The 22,966-nt window shown below is 40.1% G+C and overlaps 1 protein-coding gene across 3 annotated transcripts in view; it reads right to left on the minus strand.

The window, feature by feature from the left end:
- LOC148011356 (putative methyltransferase PMT6) overlaps nucleotides 1-19,489 on the minus strand; it is a 50,751-nt gene extending 31,262 nt beyond the window's left edge. Inside the window, exons 1-2 of one of the 3 annotated variants that reach the window (XM_087670227.1) lie at nucleotides 19,200-19,489; nucleotides 18,486-18,933 (exon numbers count right to left, since the gene is read on the minus strand). In XM_087670227.1, coding sequence (XP_087526353.1) covers nucleotides 18,486-18,933; nucleotides 19,200-19,344 — 593 coding nt within the window. In that variant the 5' untranslated portion in view covers nucleotides 19,345-19,489. Of the gene's footprint in view, nucleotides 1-18,485; nucleotides 18,937-19,199 lie in introns of all 3 variants that reach the window. The other 2 variants (XM_087670226.1, XM_087670228.1) reach the window with 2 other exon arrangements.
- Nucleotides 19,490-22,966: the final 3,477 nt, after the last annotated feature.

A 22,966-nucleotide genomic window follows, 5' to 3' on the forward strand; every position in this document is an offset into this window, starting at 1 on the left:
TTGTTCATATGATCCCTCTTTCATGTACATGGCTTTTCAATGGCTGAAAGCAGCAATACGTGGTATTTTGACAATGGTATCCAAGCACATAACATCCTTTCATGACTTGTTTGTATCATATGCAAATGTACAAAAGGATGGATCAATTGTATGTGCAAATAATGCTTCATATGCAATCCAAGGCATTGGACAAATTCTCATTGTTGCACTAGATGGAAAAAATTATCATGCTTGAAAAGGTTTTATATGTGCTTGGCATAAAGAAAAACTTGCTTTTAGTTTCAGCCATTGCATATACTGGTTTTTGGTTAAATTCCGTATGGATGGATGCGATATCTATGACTATCGCGAGGTGGATCCTCTCGTTGTCGCTGGTGCATTGTACAATGGCCCATATCAGTTTGATTTATGTGAGAGAAGAGCATCAAAGGATGCATTACAAGTTGAAGCCACCATTATGGATGACACTGAGTTATGGCGTACTCGATTTGGTCATCTTAATTATAGAGTTTGTTTGCTTGAGAAGTAAAAATATCGTGCTAGATCTCCCTCCGTTGAAAGCAACTACCCATAATGTATGTGAGAGTTGTATACTTGGCAAAATGCATCATGCTTTATTTCCCTAGGCTTAATCTATGAATACTAATCAGAAATTACAGCTTGTCGATAGTGCTATTTGTGGGCCCATGAATGTCAAATCCATCAAAGGATACTTGTACTTTGTTACCTTCATTAATGACATGACCCATCATTCTTGGGCATATACTTTGATTCACAAATCAAAAGCGTTTGCATACTTTAAAACCTTCTTGGCCTTGGCTGAAAATAGCAGTGGATGTAAGTTGATTACACTCTGTACAAATCGAGAGGGGAAATACAAGTCACAAGAGTTTAACTCCTTTTTGGTTGAAAGGGGTATTACACATCAGTATACTACGCCTTACACACCTCAACAAAATGGTGTGGCTAAAAGAAAGAATCACACTTTGATGGAAATGGCACGTTGTATACTTTCACACGATAAGCTACCCCTAAGGTTTTGGCTTGATGCTATCATGTGTGCAATATATGTGCTGAATTGTAGCCCCACTAAAGCATTGGCTGAATGTACACCTTATGAGGCTTGGAATGGTCAGAAACTAGTGGTATCACACATACGTGCCTTTGGTTGTTTGGCATAAAGTTTACCACTTGCATAAGGCTCTTTATGGTTTGAAGCATGCAACTAGGGCATGGTACGAAAATATACATCCATATTTGATTGCTCTTGGCTTCAATAATTCATACACTAAAAGCACGCTTTATGTCCACAAAGATGGGGATAACCTTTTAATTATCATTCTTTATGTAGATAATATGTTGTTGATTGGACCTCATGAGACATAGATTGCAAGCTTAAAAGCTGAATTGCAGCATGTTTTTGATATCATAGAAATTGGCCACTTACACTACTATCTTGGCATACACCTTGAGCATTTTCAGATGCAAGACTACAAGATAACTCTACTCCAATTGAGACAAACCACAAGTTTACACTTGAAGATGCAGAAGATCCATTTTATGCTTCTCTTTACTAGTAGGTTGTTGGCTGTCTATTGTATTTGTGTAATACATGGCTGGATATTCAGTTTGGGGTCTCTCAGTCGGCACACTTTATGCACAGTCTTGGTACTACACATTGGCAATCAAACGTGTCTTTTGCCATCTTAAAGGCACTTCTCTTTGCTTGCATGCATTCCCATACAGTGATTGGGCTAGTTGTTTTGACATACAAGTGTCCACTAGTGGTAATTGTTTCATACTTAGTGATTCATGTATCTCTTGGTTGACCAAGAAGCAATCTACAGAGGCTACATCTAGCTATGAAGTTGAATCTTAGTGACAGCAATCACCTATTCCTATCTATACTAACAATCAAGAGTGCCATGGCAGTTGTGAGGAATCCAGTATTTCATACTCACACTAAGCACATTGAGGTACATTATCATTTGTCAGAGAGAGGCTCCATGCAAAGGAGATTGACTTGGTTTATGTCCCTACACAAAACAACTTGGTAGATGTGTTTACAAAAGCTCTCTCTAAAGAGATGTTTGAAGCCTTTCGCAAGGCCTTAGGCTTACTACCATTTTGATCTACCAATTTCCTATCCCTAGTCTTGGTGTGAACGCTCCTTTATCCATGGGCACTTTTTAACTTCTAGCTACTACAAAAAGGGTTTTTTCCCATGCGGACAACCATCAATGGGTGTGGTACTTTAGTACATTAAGGATTATACTTTCATCATCATTCTCCTATAGCGGATGTGACCTTCTAAAACTCTCCTCTCGTTGCTCCTACTATGAGTGTGTGAGTGAGTGTGTGTGTGTGCGCTGCTGAATCCTAACCAGGATAGCATTCATTATATTTCTACTCTCATGTCCTATTTGTGAGCTCCATCAAAGCCTAACAAAGATATTGGAGCTCTACCATTGTGTCATCATCATGCATTTTTGTATGCTATTATTACTGCAATTTCCAGCCAGGCTCCCTCAGCATTTCCAGCCATTTTCAGGTGCATTTCACAAGTGTATAGCTGGATGGCCTTTTGACCGTCAGGTTTGTCAGTGTGTGGCACAAGCATGGCAATCAGCCCATTTAGGACCTGCCCCATCAGGGCAGCAGGTCAGCCAGTTTTTGCCACCACCACCTATATTGGTGGCTGCCCTTGTGCCTCCAACACATCATCATAAACATCACCCTCTTGTTCCTCATCTTCATCTCCTCATCATTGCCTGCATTCTACTCTCCTTGCTCATCAGTCCGATGGCCTCACTGATGCGGGCAGTCCACACAAACTTGTATTCAGCCTTCTTTATTTGAATCAGACTCTTCTTCCTTCATCTATCATTGTGCTCTCTCTCTCTCTCTCTCTCTCTCTCTCTCTCTTGAAGAAGCTTAAATTAAATAAATAAAAGTATCTACATCAGGCCTTCTAGCCAACCATAACAATCCCTTCAATCACAAGTCAAGCCAAAAGACTACCAAAACATATCACATAAATAACGTGCAGGCGGCACAATAGGAGTAGAGCAAGCAATATGAAACCAAGGATAAGCCACATCAAGAAGAACCAGGTCCACTAAAACCATGGAAGAGATCTCCCATAACAGTAATCCTTGAACATGGGCCACAAGACTGAATGCCTGCTGAATCAAAAATGAAGCCATTATGGATATCCCAAATGTGTCAAAGAGCTGTCCATCTGAGAAAATGGAAGAGGCAAAGATGATCTAATTGTAAGGTGGACAAAGAAGGCATCTTTCCCAAGACCCAAGAACAAAATGGCGTCTGCTTGCAATATAAGTAAGGGAAAGAACGTGAGAATGACAATACTTTGAACTTAGCCAACTTGATCAATTATCACCGTGAAAATTTAGAAAAGAGAGAGAGAGAGAGAGAAAAGTCAACACCACACTGAGAGGGGAACCGGCCCCTCCCCCTTTTCAAGAATTTATTGAAACAAAGCCATGGGCACCAAGTACTTGAACCATATACAAGAGGGCTGATTTGTTGCAATTCTCAAGACTAGGGTTTTAAAGCCCTAATTTCTGCAAACTCCGGATGGCAAGTTGATTCTCTTCTTTAGTGTTTGAATTAGATCAAGCTAAGTAAAAAGTGTTTCCTAGATGAGAGATATGTCACAACTCTATAGAAACAGAATTTGTATCCTTTTTCATTAATTTGTCTATATAATGATTTATTAAATTTGTTTCCTTTGCACTAATTAGATATAAAGAAAAGTGCATTGGAGCTAGCCACTGATGAGTGGTCACAAGTTATGGTGGACCCACGCGGTGGGTTAGAGAAAAGATAGTTCACACTTCCACCTATATGGCCCGATTGGGCGCCTGTGACCAGAACTCACGCATATCAGGGTTAGACTCGCACACAGAAAGGATTGATGCCTTGAAGTGTGGGCTAGATCCACCAGAACAGACAATTACAATCAACAAGATGACATGATCATGAAATGCTTGTACAATGTGCATGTGTGAGCTCACAACTCTAGAAATAGAATTTGTATCCTTTTTCATTAATTTGTCTATATAATGATTTATTAAATTTGTTTCCTTTGAACTAATTAGATATAAAGAAAAGTACATTGAAGTTGGCCACTGATGAGTGGTCACAAGTTATAATGGACCCACACGGTGGGTTAGAGAAAAGATAGTTCACACTTCCACCTATATGGCCCGATTGGGCACCTGTGACCAGAACTCACGCATATCAGGGTTAAACTCGCACACAGAAAGGATTGATGCCTTGAAGTGTGGGCTAGATCCACCAGAACAGACAGTTACAATCAACAAGATGGCATGATCATGAAATGCTTGTACAATGTGCATGTGTGGACTGAAAGCTTGAAATGCACATTTCTTTGCATAGGAAAGTCACATGAAGATTCTGATACCGTTTTTGCGATGTACACGAAAAAAGCTTTCATATGACACCCATATTGGGGAGTCTCTAAATTTTAGAATATCCCTAAATTTTAGGAGCCTCGAATTAGCCTAAAAATGCTAGTCCTAAAAAATAGAGATGTCATTCTAAAAATAGTAAATTCTGTACTCTGACTGTACTTACTAAATTTGATTGTTTCTATTCTTGACAGTATTCAACCCAAAAAGGAAGGCCATAGAGAAGAGACAAGTGTCAAGACACTTGTTACACAAGTTTCAAGTGTCCCACCACTTGTCACATCTCATGACATGTGGCTGGACACTTGTCTTATGCTACTCCACTTTCCCCTTTTGTACTAGCTCTTCCCTCTCCTATAAATAAGAGCTCGTTTTTCTTCATTCAGCATCATTTTTCTTTGCTGTAAACTCATGTACAGCACCCATAGATAGCCAGAAACTGGCCCCATCCATTCCCATCATCATCCCCCGCTTCTCCATTATCAAATTCCTCCATATTCCCTCTTCTATCACTACTATTTTACAGGACAGCAAGCCTATAAATTCATTACAGCACCTCCTTCTTGAGCTCTTTCTTCCATTTTAGCAACAAGAAGCAAGCCCTATCCATGTACTGTTGATCAACAATGGAGAAAGGTTGATTTCCCCTCTTTCTTCACTCATACTGTAAAGAAATCAGTTCTTATCATTGCATAATAGATAATGCATGTGTGTTTGTACATCTTTACATGATCTTGTGAGAGTGAGAATTACTTCTCCTCACTCTCAGGTTGATTGTAACTGAGCTCTTCCCTAAGGGACTTGGGTTGAGCAGAAATACATTCCTTCGGGGGGGAGGGGGGGGAGATTTTGCCCATCTTCAACCCTCAATCTTGTCTCCATTACTTTTACATTTTCATGGCTGTAATTTTGTGAGTAATTTTCATTTTCAGCTTTAAGTGTTCATTCTCTTTTATATTAAATCTCGAAAACAAGCGAATTTCATAATTGTTAAGCATACTACGTTATTCGGGGTGCTTACAGTGGTATCAAAGCTTTGGCTCGGTCCTCACCCCAACACTGGTAGTGTTTACAATTATAAGTTTGTTTGTTTTCAGCCCTTGCATTGAGTGCTTGAGCATATTTTTCTTAGAGTCTCAATGGATCAGTCTAGTGCTATCCTTCAAGCCATTCAAAGTCTTAGAGAGGAGAATCAGCAAATTCGTGAGCAACTTCTCAAACTAGAAAAAGTTGAGAATTCCAAAGAATTCAAGGAAAGAAGCCCATCTACTTCAAGGAGACAAAGCCATACCAATGAAAGGAGCCGATCAAGAAGTCCAACTACTTCTAAGAGGCAGTCCCATTCTACTTCGAGACAAAGAAAGAGATCACGTCGAAGCTCATCCTCTTCTTCAAAGTCATCCGGCGCCTACTCTGATGGACCCTCTTCTAGTGACGAAGAGTCAGACCCTTCTCGTGGAAGACCTCATCATCGTCAAAGGTGTCGACATTCTTCACCCTCGTCTCCATCTTCATCCCCATCAAGCACTTCACCATCTTCAACCTCAAGATCCGGGCATGGACAAAGGCATAAGAAGAAGAAGAAGACTAAGTCACTATCTCAACTTGAAAAGAAGATTAAGTTCAGTATGTATGATGGTTCCCGAAATCCTGATCTTCTTCTCAAGTTTATTCGTCAATTTCAAATTTTGTATGGTCGTGATAAGTATAAAGAAAAAGAAAAGATTAAGTTTGCAGCTTTACATTTGACCGACTTAGCCCACACTTGGTGGACGGGGTTGGAATATGATCATGCTGCCCCAAAATCATGGCGGTCCTTTGTTCCCATGATACAAAGTCAATTTCTTCCTGTTCATTTCAAAAGAGATGTAAAAATGGAATGGGATTGGCTTTGGCAAAGGAAAAATGAGTCTCTTGGTGACTATACCAAGAGATTTTGGGAGCTACTTTTGAAGGTCCAACATTTCAAGAAGATCAGCAATTCGGAAAAGCTTAGAAAGTTTCAAGGAGGTTTGCATTTTAAACTTCGTACTGCTCTTAATCATTATCATTGTTCTAGTCTCAGGGAACTCATTGACCACGCTGAGACATGGGAAATGGAGCACAATGGCAACAAATCATTTCAAAAGAATGATAAGAAGAGAGTAGCTGATGATGAGGAGTATTCAGCCCCAAATGAAGGACAAAAACAGCGGCAAAAGCAGCCATCAAATCAAAAGAAGATGAAGCTCTATGCACCTCCTAATGCTCCTCAATTTCGCTCCAATATATATCCACAAGCAAAGCAACTTTCCGAAGAAGAAAAGCAGCGCTTCATGAAAGAAGGGAAGTGCTTTAAATGTGGACAAACAGGCCACATAGCGAAGCAATGTCCAAACAAAGGACAAAGCAAGGTTTCTGACAACAAGCCTAAGTCGCTAGTGAAAATCAATGCTATCAATGATGTAGTTGCAAACACAACTCACACTCCAGAGATGCGCAAATTATTAAAAGCTTGGGGACAGTTGCAAGGTAAGCAAGCACTATTCTTGATAGATCTTGGGACGAATGAAAATGTCATTTCCTTGCAATTAGCTAAAGAGCTTGGATTAAAGAATGAAGAGATAGACACTCTGGCAGAAGTTTGCCAAGCTTTAAATGCCGATGAAGGTGACACAATGAAGACTGTGACACCCTACATTGGCAAGCTCAAGTTTCAAATTCAAGGCTCCTGGAATCATAGAGTAGATTCAACCATCTTCTCTCAGAAAAAGAAGGTAAAACTCACCAACAAAGGCAAGAAGTACGAGATTCAAGCTGGAGTTTCTGGAGACACCATACCTATGATAATATGAATGCTGAAAACCAAGAGCGACTTCAGCTCTTGGAAAAATATAAAGATTGTTTTTCGGAAGATCTTCCTTATCAGCTTCCCCCAGAAAGGCCAGAAGACCATCATATTGATATTATTCCGGGCAGCTCTCCTCCTAATATAGCACCATACCATGTGAGCCGTCCTCAATAAGAAGAAATCAGAAAGCAAGTCAAAGACCTACTCAACCGTGGGCTAACTAGGCCAAGTAGCTCACCATTTTGTTCACCGGTTCTTCTTGTTCAAAAGAAAGATGGCACATTCAGGATGTGCATTGATTATCGAGCCCTCAACAAAATCACTGTGAAGAATCGGTTTCCTATTCCCAGAATTGACGATATTTTGGATCGTCTAGGAGGCTCAAAGGTTTTCAGTCGCATTGATCTAAAGAGTGGTTATCATCAAATTAGGGTAATACCACAAGATGTACACAAAACTGCTTTCCGCACATCATACGGTCTTTATGAATTCTTGGTGGTTCCTTTCGGATTAACCAATGCACCAGCTACCTTTAATCGAATGATGGAGTGCATCTTTAGAGAGCATCGACAATATGTCGGTACTTTCTTTGATGATATTCTTGTCTTTAGCAAGAATGAAGAGGAGCATCATCAGCACTTGGAGATTGTTCTACAATTACTTCAACAAAATCAACTCTTGGTAAATGGTAAAAAGAGTGAATTTTTCATGCATAAAATAAATTACCTTGGGCATATCATCTCTTCTGAAGGGATTCAGATGGATCCTTAAAAGATCAGGATAATCCAAGAATGGCCTCATCTTCATGATGTACATGAGGTGCAATCGTTTCTTGGCTTATGCTCTGATTACCGCCGCTTCATCAAGCATTTTGCACATATGGCTTCTCCACTTCATGACCTTACAAAGAAGAAGACCTCTTTCCAATGGAAGGAAAAAGAGAAGGTAGCCTTCACAAGGCTGAAAACAACTCTTACTTCTGGACCTGTTCTTATCATTCCAGATTTGGTAAAACCATTTATGGTGGAAGCAGATGCTTCCGGTGATTGTATTGATGCAGTGCTAAATCAAGAAGGCCATGCCGTAGCCTTTGAAAGCCACCGTCTAAATGATGTGGAGAAAAGCAATTTGGTCAAATTTACAGCAAGGAGGTTCTCATCCAGATTATTCCATCAAAGACATTTACCTTCTCATGAACAATTGCCTTTGTGTCACTCTTCCTGTTCGACAAAAGGTGCTTAAAGAAAAGTCATGAACCCCCTTATGCAGGGCATAGAGGGAGGGCAGCCACTCTAAGTGCAATTGAGCGCTACTTTTATTGGCCAACATTACAAAGAGATGCACATAACTTCATTGAGGCTTGTCTAGTATGCCAAAAATCCAAGTATGATAGGCAGAAGACTCCAGGATTGTTGCAACCTCTTCCAGTGCCCAAAGATCCATGGAAATCTATCACAATGGATTTCATCTCAGGTATTCTAAGAACACCTCAAGGTCATGATATGATTTGGGTCATAATTGATCGATTCAGCAAGCAATCACATTTTATTCCATGTCATAAAACATTGAAATCCGCACAAGCTGCAAGACTTTGCATTCAACATATCTTCAGATTACATGGTATGCCTTCTGAGATCATTTCAGATAGAGACTCCAAATTCACAAGTAACTTTTGGCGTGCTTTATTTGAGAATTTAGGAACCACTTTAAAGTTCTCCTCAGCTTTCCATCCTCAAACTGACGGCCAAACAGAGGTGATGAATCTCACTCTTTTGGATATATTGAAAGCTTATGTTAGTGAACATAAGTCACAATGGGAGAAATATCTTCCATTATTGGAGTTTTCTTACAACAATACAGTGCACTCATCCACAGGGAAAGCTCCAAATGAAATAGTACAGGGTAAAGTGATTCCTCCTCCAATTATTCGCACTAAAGATAAGATTTTTGCTGATGATGAGTTTGCTTCAAATTTAAAAACAGCAATGGATCAAGTTCAAGCCACTATCAGAGTTACCCAAGAGCGACAAAAAAAGCAAGCAGATAAACGAAGAAGACCTTTGGCTTTTGAAAAAGATCAATATGTCTTGCTAAAGTTTGATAAAAGCAGGCTCAAACAAGGTTCCGATCAAAATTCAAATTTTCCAAAGCTCTCCAGTAGATACTTTGGACCCTTCAAAGTGATTGAGAAAATAAATGAAGTTTCTTATCGACTTGAGCTTCCTGCTCATTGGAAAATACACAATGCTTTTCATGCAAGTTTGCTAAAACCTTACATAGGACCAGAACCAAAGGAACCCATTACTGAAGATCCCCCAGAAGTTGAAGAAACAGAGCAACTCTTGGAACCTGAACAGATTTTGTTTCACAAGGATCGAACCACGAGAAGTGGCCTTGTGACACGAAAATTCTTACTAAAATTCAAGAATCTACCCACAACAGATCCACAGTGGGTAGAAGAAAAATTCATGAAGAATTACCCAGACATTCTTCAGCCATATCAAGAAGCTTTTCAGCTGAGGACAGCTGAATAAAAGCCAAAGGGCTGTCACAACTCTATAGAAACAGAATTTGTATCCTTTTTCATTAATTTGTCTATATAATGATTTATTAAATTTGTTTCCTTTGCACTAATTAGATATAAAGAAAAGTGCATTGGAGCTGGCCACTGATGAGTGGTCACAAGTTATGGTAGACCCACGCGGTGGGTTAGAGAAAAGATAGTTCACACTTTCACCTATATGGCCCGATTGAGCGCCTGTGACCAAAACTCACACATATCAGGGTTAGACTCGCATACAAAAAGGATTGATGCCTTGAAGTGTGGGCTAGATCCACCAGAACAGACAGTTACAATCAACAAGATGGCATGATCATGAAATGCTTATACAATGTGCTGTGTGGGCTGAAAGCTTGAAATGCACATTTCTTTGCATAGGAAAGTCACATGAAGATTCTGATACCGTTTTTGCGATGTACACGAAAAAAGCTTTCATATGACACCCATATTGGGGGGTCCCTAAATTTTAGGAGATCCCTAAATTTTAGGAGCCTCGAATTAGCCTAAAAATGCTAGTCCTAAAAAATAGGGATGTCATTCTAAAAATAGTAAATTCTGTACTCTGACTGTGCTTACTAAATTTGGTTGTTTCTATTCTTGACAGTATTCAGCCCAAAAAGGAAGGCCATAGAGAAGAGACAGGTGTCAAGACACTTGTGTCACAAGTTTCCAAGTGTCCCACCACTTGTCACATCTCATGACATGTGGCTGGACACTTGTCTTGTGCTACTCCACTTTCCCCTTTTGTACTAGCTCTTCCCTCTCCTATAAATAAGAGCTCGTTTTTCTTCATTCAGCATCATTTTTCTTTGTTGTAAACTCATGTACAGCACCCACAGATAGCCAGAAACTGACCCCATCCATTCCCATCATCATCCCCCGCTTCTCCATTATCAAATTCCTCCATATTCCCTCTTCTATCACTACTATTTTACAGGACAGCAAGCCTGTAAATTCATTACAGCACCTCCTTCTAGAGCTCTTTCTTCCATTTTAGCAACAAGAAGCAAGCCCTATCCATGTACTGTTGATCAAAAATGGAGAAAGGTTGATTTCCCCTCTTTCTTCACTCATACTATAAAGAAATCAGTTCTTATCATTGCATAATAGATAATACATGTGTGTTTGTATATCTTTACATGATCTTGTGAGAGTGAGAATTACTTCTCCTTACTCTCAGGTTGATTGTAACTGAGCTCTTTCCTAAGGGACTTGGGTTAAGCAGAAATACATTCCTTCGGGGGGGGGGGGGGAGATTTTGCCCATCTTCAACCCTCAATCTTGTCTCCATTACTTTTACATTTTCATGGCTGTAATTTTGTGAGTAATTTTCATTTTCAGCTTTTAAGTGTTCATTCTCTTTTATATTAAATCTCGAAAACAAGCGAATTTCATAATTGTTAAGCATACTACGTTGTTCGGGGTACTTACAAGATAGATAGGAGAGTACAAAGCATGCGGCTAAAATTTCAACATGAGAGCTTGTTTCAAATGAAGAGAGAGACCTCCAATATATAGGTGTGGGGCTTGGATGCTCAATAGTAAAAAGTAGAGGTCACAAATGACAAGTGTTTGTTAAAAATGACAAGTGTAACACTTGTCTCTTCAAAATGACATATGTCCTCTTCTAGATGCCACATGTCACTTTTTTAGAGAAAGAAGCCTCCAAACCTTCTACTCTAAAAATCTCTCAAACGGTTAAGAATTTAAGATAGTTGCTGAAGACAAAATTGTTCCTTGTGAAATTGTGGAGCCTTTGATGTGAACAAAATTTCCGTGTGAACAACTTTCAAAAATAGTAATCTCCTAAATTTTAGGAGTTGCCCGCTTTTGGAGAGCTTCATTATATAGGTTCACCGATTCATGGTTTGTTTCTTCAATCATGGGCATTTAGTTTCACTTTCTAAAACCACTCATTATATAGGCTTTTAGTCAATGTGACTATCTGAGTATAAAAGTCTAAGTCATCTAAGCTTTCTGGTCAATCTGACAGCTCGACTAAAACTTTGCATCTCATCAATGACGACACAAGTATAATTATAGGGCGTTTCTTAACTAGAAATATGAACATTTATTCAACTTAAATAATACAAATCGCCTTTTAAAGTACATGAGTATCAAATTGATTTGGAATCATTGAGCCAGTATGTCTTGGTAATAATTGATATACAAAAGGTTTGTTACATGAAAAGTCACCAGGGTCCACACACATGAAACAAAGCTCCAAACCTGTCTTGCGAGAGGGCACGAGATGAAGAGATGAATCGGTATCTCATTAGCAATCTAGTCAACGCATGTGTGAGTCTGGGCCATGCTTGACATTACTGGGTAATTTAGGCATTTTATAGTGGTTATTTTAGTGATTATTTAGCCATTTATTGCTGGCTAACCAGCTACCATATTTGGCATATTTTGGGCCTATTTATTCAATGGCTCCTCCTCCTCTCATTCAATCATCATCATTCTTCAAGTGGTCTTTCTATTGGAGAGAGAAGCCACTGCCAATGCCAATGCTCATGCAACCAATGACTCACTGTTGTACACGTCATTCTGGTGTTTTGGTATATAGATTCCATTTTTCGAGCACATTTTTTGAGTTCTCTTCCTTTGCAATATTCATTTGTTTTTTTTGTTCTTTTGTTTTCTTTCTATTCTATCTTGTGTTCACTTGTTTATTTCAGCACTTATTTATGCTTCCATTGATGCACCACTTCTGACATGGTATCAAAGTGCAGAATCTCGGTTCCTGCTGCAATTGTTCTGCTGATTACAAGTCTTTCTTTCCCCAACTAATCAGACCTACGTTTTTCAGACCAGCAACCTACGTTTTCAATTTGCACCTGGATTTCAGCTTGCAATTGTCAATTTGCTGCATTCAATGCTCCACTAGCTTGCGTTTTTGGCTTTCTACCCCCTAACTATGGCTGTATACATGTCGTTTTTGCTGTTTTTGGTAGGTTTTGTCGAATTTTTCTTCATTTTGCAGCTATTGGCTTTCATTTTCAATCAAATTTTTTGTTACACTACATGTGAACTCTCATTTTGTGAAGTCTTTGCTATTGGTTTGGTTGTATTCCCTCTCCATATACCCTTTATCCTCTCTCTTCTCTTCTTCTCCTCTCCAAATGGCTCCTCCATGCACTTCTACAAGCGAATGCTTACATGGGATTCAAACAATGCACTTGTGTATTCTGCACTACTTCTGTGTATTTCTAAAGTTCTACCGACATTTACCTCCTATAGGACATCACTAGAAATATGGTCGAAGCTTCAGATGTACGAGGCACCTTCCCCTATGCATATTGTGACCCTTTATGGACAGCTTTAGTAGATGAAGTTTGAGTCCAAGGACACCATTCAATCATTTTGGCTCCATGTTACACAGGTACGAGACCAGCTTCAACACATGCAATCTGCCCTTCCAGAGGCACATCTTGTGGGTACGGTACTCTACAAGCCCCCCTCCCCCCCCCCCCGGAGTTTGATGGATTGGTGAATGCTTTGAGGCCACATACATTCTCTACACCTGTGAGCTTTACACATGTCCTCAATGCTGCTTGAGCATGAGACATCTGTGTTTATACGTGAGGCTCTTATCTCATTATGGTGGTTCCAGTGAGGCCTTCACAACTACAGAGAGGGGTGATAGGAAGAAGAAGTCGAAGGCCCAATGTTATCATTGCGGTAAGAAGGGTCACTTGCAGAAGGACTACAAGGAGTTAGCAACCTCACGGAAGCAGAAGGAGAAGTAGAAGAAGCGGAATGCATACTACTCCGACATGTCATCCTCTTCCTCAGACTCCAACTCCGATCCTCCAACCAAGGAGAAGTCCGCAGTGCGGAAGGAACCCACTTCTTCAAATCGCAAGAATGGCTTGATTGCCCCTTCCTCAATTGCTTTCTAGTCCTCCAAGTGATGCAATCATCGCTCACAACTCTCCAATGCCAAAGATGGAGTGTGAGAGGGTGGTGAGCCGGGGCAGCCGAGCCTCATCTACACAGGTATACAAGTGCACAGGTTCTCAAGAGGGACATTCCTGATGCATTGACCGAAGTCTAGCAAATTCAAATCCTAGAGTTGCAATTGACATCCAAGTTCATGATGAGCTATTTATTTGACAGAGCACGAGCTTGGCTCCTAGTCTTAAGCTCACATGCGAGGACACTTTAGTGGCCTTGGCCAAAGGCGGAGAATCCATGGTAACATGTATTCAAAGGCATTTTTAACAAGATAGTCTTGCACGCTACCACAAGACATTGTTGACAAACACGGAAATCTGTTATGCTGACCTCAGGTTCTCTCTGAGGCACCTTGGTGGTGGCTTGATCACCCACTACTTGGGTGTCCATGGTTCTACTCTAGTGGTTCTTTGTTGTATGTAATTATCCTTATATCATTGTATTGTATCAAATTCCCTGTGATCTGAGAGAGGGTATTAGCAGTCTAGTCAACTCATATGTGAGTCTGGGATATGCTTGATATTATTGGGTAATTTAGGCACTTTATAGCGGTCATTTTAATGATTATTTAGGCATTTATTGCTGGCCGACCAGCTACCATATTTGGCATATTTTGGGCATATTTATTCAGTGGCTCCTCCTCCTCTCATTCAGTCATTCATCATTCTTCAAGTGGTCTTCCTCTTGGAGAGAGGCAATGCCAATACCCACGCAACCAATGGCTCACTGTTGTACGCGTCATTCTTGTGTTTTGGTATATGGATTCCATTTCCATCTCTGAATTCTCTTCCTTTGCAATATTCTTTTGTTCTTTTGTTCTTTTGTTTCCTTTCGCTTCTGTCTTGTGTTTAGCAATTTATTTCACACTTGTCTATGCTTCCATCACTACACCACTTCTAACAAAAGGTACATCTACCACACGATCTTGCAGGCACGTAGCGCATCCCCAATAGGGAGACATCTGATAAGCAGTCTCCATATAAAAACTTTCCCATGATAAGGAATCTTGGACCTCCACAATTAAAGAAATCTATCCTACCACTTCACTCTACTATTGTGAGCACACCAAACTTTACTGGCTTTCTCAATGACCCATCTCTTATCCTCTACCATCTAATGGTAGATCTAATTAGTTGAACTTTTCTAAAAATCATCAAGTTTCACAAATATCTAGTCATGCCAAGGGGAACTAGGTTGAAAAGCAAGTAATGAATTATACTATTGAACCTACTCCTGCAAGGTGGACCAAATGCAACTATAGCCTCTAGGAACCCAAAAGTACTGGCGTATGCGACAAAAAGAATCAAGACAGGACTACCCAAGAATGACACTATCATGTACTGTCTATAGCCCCAATCTAGCCATCTGATTAAATTTATCTCACTATAAAGCTTTATCTAGCCAATTAAGCAGCTTGGAAGTGGCCAATACTTCTGCCTATAATGAATTAGCCTCCTTTTGGAGATCAAGAGGACGCCAAACTATAAAGTGAAGAATCTCTTGCCAAGAGGCAATCAAATGAGTAAGGAGAAACGACTATAAGAGGCCATGTAGAATTCAACACATGCCACCAAGACATCCAGATAATCGTGCAACCATGGAAGATACCAATCTCCTCAATAAAGAATTTTGTAACATCAATTCAAAGATGACTCTACCCACATAGGGCTTGCAAAAGGGCCATTCTCAAAGCTATCATATGAAGATCAAAGCAGGTCCCTCCAACCGTTTTGGAGTGATAATATGCTACCAAGATATCCACACCTGACCCAAATGATTGCCTTCCTTTATCCATAACGTAAAGCGGATGGGCTGCACTGATTCCAAGAGAGACTTCTTGGTCCAAGGAAGTAAGGGTAAAACATAAAATACCATACTAATCATGATAGATTGAGTCACACATGAAGAGAATGGCCCTAAGATTTCCTGAACATAAACCTATCATGAATATGGAAGGACATCCAATCAAGCAATGCTCTAGGAGGCACATCTACACCAACCGGATATCCCAAGTGTGAAATAATATCTCCTTTAGAAACAACTCCCTACCAGCCCAATACTTGCAAATTGGTCTCTGTACAAGAAATCAATGTAGATTTTTGAGCATTAATATGAAGGCCTGAGGCTTAACCAAATAGACTCCAAATAGCCATTGCTTGATTCACATTGGTCCAATCAGCCTCAAGAAACATAAAGGAATCATCTACCAAAGATTGACCTAAAAGTTGAGTACCACTAGGAAGAGATAAACCAACAATCTTCCCATCATCAACCATTTTATCTAGCAAAGCGAGCATCGGGCGAGTGACCAATGCAAACAATAAAGGATTGAGAGGGTATCCTTGACAATGAGAATGAGATAAGGCAATCTCATCAGTGACTCCCTCATTAAGTGCAACATGTGCCACTAGATCCCGACTAGTAGTGTCTATAAGAGAACTCATGTCACAACCAAAGCCCATGGTAGACATCAATTGCTACATGAAAGACCAACTAACATTATCAACAGCTTTTTCAATATCTAGTTGGATCATCCCAACTTGTTGGCCAAAGGCTTTGGCATAATCAACCCCCATCTGACCATTCAAAATATAATGCATGATGTTTCTTCCCGTAATGAAACCATACTGACATGGATGAATCAACTGTAGAAATACTTTCCACAATCTATTGGCAATGACTTTGGAAAATATTTTATACAAGAAACCCATGATAGAAATGGGTCTCCACTGTGTTAAAGTGCGCAGGGAAGGAACCTTGGGCAGCAAACAAATAATTGCAATCTTCCAATCCGACAGCATTAATCTAGATCTCCACACATGCTCGGTTATCTTCCTTATACCACATCAACACCTTTACTCATCTAATGCTTGGGTTTGATGCAAAGCTCACAAGCACACATAGTATATACTATACATACATAGTTTTTTTGTGTGTGTGTGTGTGTGTGTGTGTGTGTGTGAGAGAGAGAGAGAATTTGCTTGTATGTTACCATTACTAATGCAAGAGTGAAAAGGAAGGTACAAACCTAAAAGGTATATGACTTGCAAATGGGGTGTTCACATAGGGAAAAAGCCCTCTCATGCAAGCGGCTAAAAACTGTTTGATGATAGGGTGTGTTCACACCAAAACAACTCAAAGGAATACAAAGTATTGAATAGAGCCTCCCAGAGGACAAAAGGCGAGACAGGTCATGGCATGACTTGTAGATGGTGTGCAACTGATAATGGGCAGCAGATCATGCCAAAAAGATTGTGGGCAGCAAGTCATGAATACCTTGTGAAGGGTGGTCAATGTTTTCCCTAAGGCAGAGCCTTCAAACTGCTGATGATGTGGCACAAATATTAAGAGATTAAGTGCTTAATTAATGAAAAATAGTGACAAACAATAGTGTTGGGCCAAATGATGAATCTTGCACGATCTTCCAAGGTGGATAAAAACAGGTTGATAGCAACTTGTGGGGAGCGTCATGGCGATCGACCATTGCATCTTCTTCTTCTTCTGTTCGTGTCAAGTTATGAGGAGCAGCAGAGAGTGAGTCTACACACGAGCTCGATTGCAAGTCATATTGAGGCGAGCTAGAGTGTTTGTGGCTTGATTGAGGAGAAGATTGTTCAAGGCAGATCAAGGCAGAATAAACTCTCCAATAGGATGCAGTGTGCTCATATCAATGAATGATGTGCAGGAGAGGAGAGACAGCCTATGAATAGGCTGTGGAAGTACAAAACAATAAGCAGATCTGCCAGCATTAAATGTGGCCATAAATTCAGGTTGGCCAACATTATATACACCTCCACAGAAGTGCAATGCACTGTGGCTATGAGCCCTGTCAACCAAGATATGTGCAACGCTAACACTTGCTGCCTGGAGAACTGTGCTTCATTCCCTCCTTTGCTTCGCACATCATCATCTTTCTTGCTGACTGTTGCTACTGTGTTTTGGGATCCATCTCAAATACAAAACACTCTCAAAGCTCTTTTGGCCATCTCCAATACCACTCTCAGCTCACCTCTGCCCCGGTCCTTGAGACAAGTGGGTTCAAGGCTTCTTGGATCATCTTTCATCTGTATACACCTTCATCTTCATCGAGCATTTGTCAAATTGTGTTTATCATGTGTCATACATTTGTATTTCTCTGTGTTTCTCCTAGCATTTCCTTACAAGTGCAATCCCATCTTCACAAAGATCAAGTAAGTACTCTTGAGGCCCTAGGATCCAAAGTGGAAGAAGGGTTGATAGAGCTATAACCTGTCTCTTCTTCCACGATCGCACTGTATTCTAAGCCACCTTCAGTGTTATGGAAAAAAAGATTGCAAAGTATGGCCCTGCCTAGATGCCTCCATTATCAAACACCTTGTGCACCATTTTGCTTCAGCAAGCAGCAAAAAACACAATGCAAGAAAGACGTTAAGTTGTTTCTTCCACTTCTTCCTCTTACTATTAGAAATTTTGTATAAGGAAAGTTGGTTACACTTCACTACAGCTGGCAAAGTTGACATAGAGTATACACCTCAACCAAATGGAGAAGAGCCCTTGGCATGAACGGCACTCAGCTTCATTATTCATAATTCAGTATCATTTGCGTGGCTTGAATGACTGAAACATTTTGAATATCTTTTCCTAGAGTCAACATTCCTAGAAAGACCAGAAATTCATGATAGTAGAAGTAAATTACCACCTTTCAATGTACTCAGAAGCACCATGCTTAAAATGAGTACCTCCACCTGGGAACCACCACTTTGTCCCATTCTCATGCACCCAATTCTGACCTCCCTTAACCTCTGCAAGCTTGGAATGATTCACATTGCTTCTCCAAACAAAGTCTCTACTTTCAGGCCACCTGATAGGACACTTGTAACCTTGCGGTGGGGGCACTAGGCAGAAAGGCCGAGCTTCAGGAGGCGGACAGTGTCTCTCTAGATCCTGTTTGCGCTGAAGGTCCAAGCTTTTGGAAAGCATCCTAGCATATGACCTGTTGTGGCAAGGGACAAACTCCGAGTATTGGAGAGGGCACACTGTCATCTGGCCATGTTCAAGCATCTGCACAGGATCCACAGGGCGCATGGTGGCAGAGATCTGCACTGGCAGTTGAGGTTCAGCATCTGTGGCGGTCCCTGCAACATGCACTACTGATCTTCAATTTAGATGGCCACTGAGAATTACTCAAGAACTGCATGCAAATTTGAGTTGTAAATGTAGAAACTGGTTTGTTATCCATTGAAGTGCTGAGTGCTGCTGGATGCATCATCAGAAGAATACCTTGCAATAGAAGTTTATACTACTTGCAGTAAGATTTGGTGCTTGCAACAGAGCTGTATACTACTTTTGCAGTAAGATTTGGTACTTGCAACAGAATGTTATGCTACTTGCAGTAAAATTCGGTACTGCATACCTTGTGGATCAAGCCTGTATACTAGGCGCCTTCCTCCAAAGAGCGTCCCAGAGTAGAAGGATATAATCACCAGAGCAAAAATGCCGATGAGAAGCTTGCCAGCGGAGAGGCTGGTAAGGTGATGTGTGATGGAGTCTATCCCCATTGTTTGGGTTAAATGCGGGTGTGAAAGAGATGCATCTCAGGGGAAGACAGTTCACAGAAATGGCACGCTAGACAAACCTTCTCGTTATGGCACAGACAAACCTTCTCACTGGACTGAACTGGGAAAGCCTGAACTGGGAAAGCCTCCCTCCCCCTCTCTGACGTTGATTTGTTTTCTAAAAACGGTAAGTCCTTGCATTATGGATAGTATAGCTTTGAACATTGTTAATGATTTTGATTATTGTTTTCACTTTGAACATTATGGATAGTATAACTTTGAACATTGTTAATGATTTTGATTATTGTTTTCACTTTATTTCTTATGTTTTATGTTTTACTATACTTTAGATGCGAGTATATATTTTCTTTTAATAAATAATGGCCCTCGTTTATAAAATGGGGAATGTCAAGCTAAAAGCCCCTAAGATAGCTCTGTTAAGTCCCCACGCTCTATTTTTCCTAGCATAACTTGCCATATTAAGCTACCATTTTACTTTGGATATTATGAGTTCCCAACTAACTTCTATGCTAGTGCCCTCAAATAGTCTTTTTACTCTAGCAATCCATTAGGCACGTAGATTAAAAATCCGAGCAACTTGTAGGCCGAGCAACAGTGGCCCTTATGACTTCCATACTAGCCAAAAATAGCAAACATAATGCCTTGCCTTTCATCTTCATCTATGCCCAATCAACCCACTCTTTAGATCCAAATAGTGGACACCACATAACCATCCCAAAAGACATGATGAGTTGACTCTTCTACCCTCATAACTGCATGCACCATCCAAGAGCCCTCTCCTTTTGACTTATCAATAGAGAAGAATGCACCTAGAACTACTTTCCATACAAAAATTCTATCTCTTAATGGTAGGTAGAGCATCTGTAGCTCCTTTAAAGCCTTTTTGAACTATTCCTATTTGATACCAATTTTCCAAATTATGTTGGCTCTATAGACTTCCAATGCTTGAATGACTTAATGTAGCCTCAAACTTTGTCGCCAATACATCTTCAATCACCTTGCACACTAGAAGGTTGTGCACTCTTGCATTTCTATTGAGATAAACTATGACAAACTTCATGCTACCTTACAAGGAGGAGGCTACTAGATCATATCTTCTCTTTCCTTCCTTGTATATTATAATCTAACCTCCTAATCCTCCAATGTGAGGTTCCACAAACCCCTTTTCTAGCCAAAGAGTTTCCCTCTTCTACTCGGAGTTAGTGCCTATAGGGGTTTATATGCACAAGACCAAACAAATGTTCTCATTGCCCTTAATGGAGGTGTTGACCAAATCTATTGTTACACATTCTAGGATATTTGACCAATCCTTTATCATGCCTTGATAGGCTCCTATAGTTTTGATGACCCTCACTACTTGTGCACAAATGGCTTCATTACTACTTAGGTCCCAATTCCTAGAAAACACTTTATTCTCCTTGTAGAATACCTTTACTAACATTTCAATCCATTGCTCATCTTACTACCAACATTTTAAAGTAAGTTTACTCTCATCTTCATTGATCTTTAGTCCTCCCATTTCCTCACCTTTCTTCACATATCATAGTTATCAGCAGCAGCAGGTACCTATCCTTGATAGGCATTCCCCATATAAATTTACCTACCAAGGAGTCCCATGCCTTTTACATTCCAATGTTCCATGTCAACAATGGGAGATAAAAGCCAATGTGCAAGATAGACAAAGAACTTGAAAATCTTTAACCTTATGGGCAATGCCCAAGTCATAGTGTTCCAACTACTAATTTTCTTTCTGACTCTTTCCATAACCCATTTTGCCTTGCTTGATTCAATGATGCCCACACCCACGAGGAAACCTAAGTGCCTAAAGACATTACCCTACTTCCTATTTGCCCTTCCAATCCAAGCTTGCCAAGTCTTCCTCTGTAATGCTAATCAGAGAAGGCTTACTCATATTGATTTATGTTACTTTCCCATAAAACTCTAGTACTTGCATTGCCTTTCCTAGTTTGGCCTTGTCCACCTTTAGGATCTTAAAGAGGTTGTCTACAAAGCCTTGTACCATCAGTGTTTAAATTAGATATGCCAAAATAGTTGTTTCTCCATTTAATGAACTAGAGAAAAAAGGCAGTTACAAGCTTGTAGCCTTGCAATCTACATCATGCTAATGACTTGAACCTCTCTCTCTCTCTCTCTCTCTCTCTCTCTCTCTCTCTCTCTCTCTCTCTCTCTCTCTCTCTCTCTCTCTCTCTCTCTCTCTCTCTCTCTCTCTCTCTCTCTCTCTCTCTCTCTCTCTCTCTCTCTCTCTCTCTCTCTCCACACACACACACATCATGCTCTCTCTAAGAGCTAAACCATATGCTCTCTCTATACATGTGTGTATGCATGGTGTTCATTGACTCCTATAGATGTAGACGCACTATCCTCTGCTCTTTAAGCTTTCTCTCATGGTGTTCCTCCTCTTCCTCCTATGGAAGATTGACCTATGAGATAAGCTTGTGGAAGCACCACAAGACACACACAAACACACACTATAATGTAGTCCTGGCATGTGCTCTCTCAGCTCCTCTTTGATGTCATCCTTGAGGTAATGTCAATTGACTCCTATATGTAGTATTTCAAAATTAGATGGATAAGACAAGGATGTACCCCAACAAAAAGGATGTTTGGGTAAGAGACTTGCTAGATGTTCATATGCAATACATCAAATCCACCTTTTAGAGGAGCCTCAAGTGTTGATTTCTTTTGTCCATACCACTGTTTATTGGTACTATAACTTTTTTTTTGTACTAGATATGCTAGTCATGCTACAGTGCTAATAACAAACTTTAAAACATCTACTATACTAGTCTCTAGCAAATTTAGATGTAAATTTGCTTTAGTATTTCTCTTGTTTTGAAGTAATGATGTTGGTGAATGGTGAAAGCTTGGAGCAAAGCTCAAATACAAGCATAATGCAAGCTACCAAGCTTGTGGGAATCTATGAAAGAAATATATATATAGTTAAACATCACTTATTAATGGCAAGTGAAGCTAATGGTTTGTTACCTACATTTGACAATTTAGTATATTGGTCTATAATAATTTTCAATATTGTTTTGATTTTATATTTCTAAAGGATTGTATCCTTGTGCTTATATGCTACTCTTTTCTATCATTGAACCATTTTTTCATTCTATTGGAGCTTGTTATAAGTGGTGTGCTACAACTCCTTTCAGTCTCTGAACCAATATTTATTTTCCACACCACTCCTTTTTTGTCTCTAAACTAATTTTTCATTTTATTGGAGTTAGGTATAAGTGGTGTGATATGATTCATAGGTGGTTGCTAGCATTAATACCATTGTGCTATCACCAGCAACAACAAGGGGTGTGTGGGGGAAGGGCAAAAAGCGAGCTTTTTGAGCGAGCATTTAAGCGAGCTTTTCTGGGAAACCTCCATTTCTTGTTCCACATATTCCACTTATTCCTCCTATTCTCTTGTGCACATATCAAGCACCATTACCGCCCCTACTGCCACCACCATCGCCACCACCACCACCACCACCTCCACCACCGTTTTCACTACCACCTCCATTGCTTCACTACCGTCCCCTCCCATGTTTCTCCCCCCATATTAATTACCTCAAGTACATCTCTCTCTCTCT

This window comes from Lygodium microphyllum, chromosome 28 (assembly GCF_053477565.2).
Source record: "Lygodium microphyllum isolate KBCC chromosome 28, Lygodium_microphyllum_v1.1.10, whole genome shotgun sequence".
Classification (NCBI taxonomy): domain Eukaryota; kingdom Viridiplantae; phylum Streptophyta; class Polypodiopsida; order Schizaeales; family Lygodiaceae; genus Lygodium; species Lygodium microphyllum.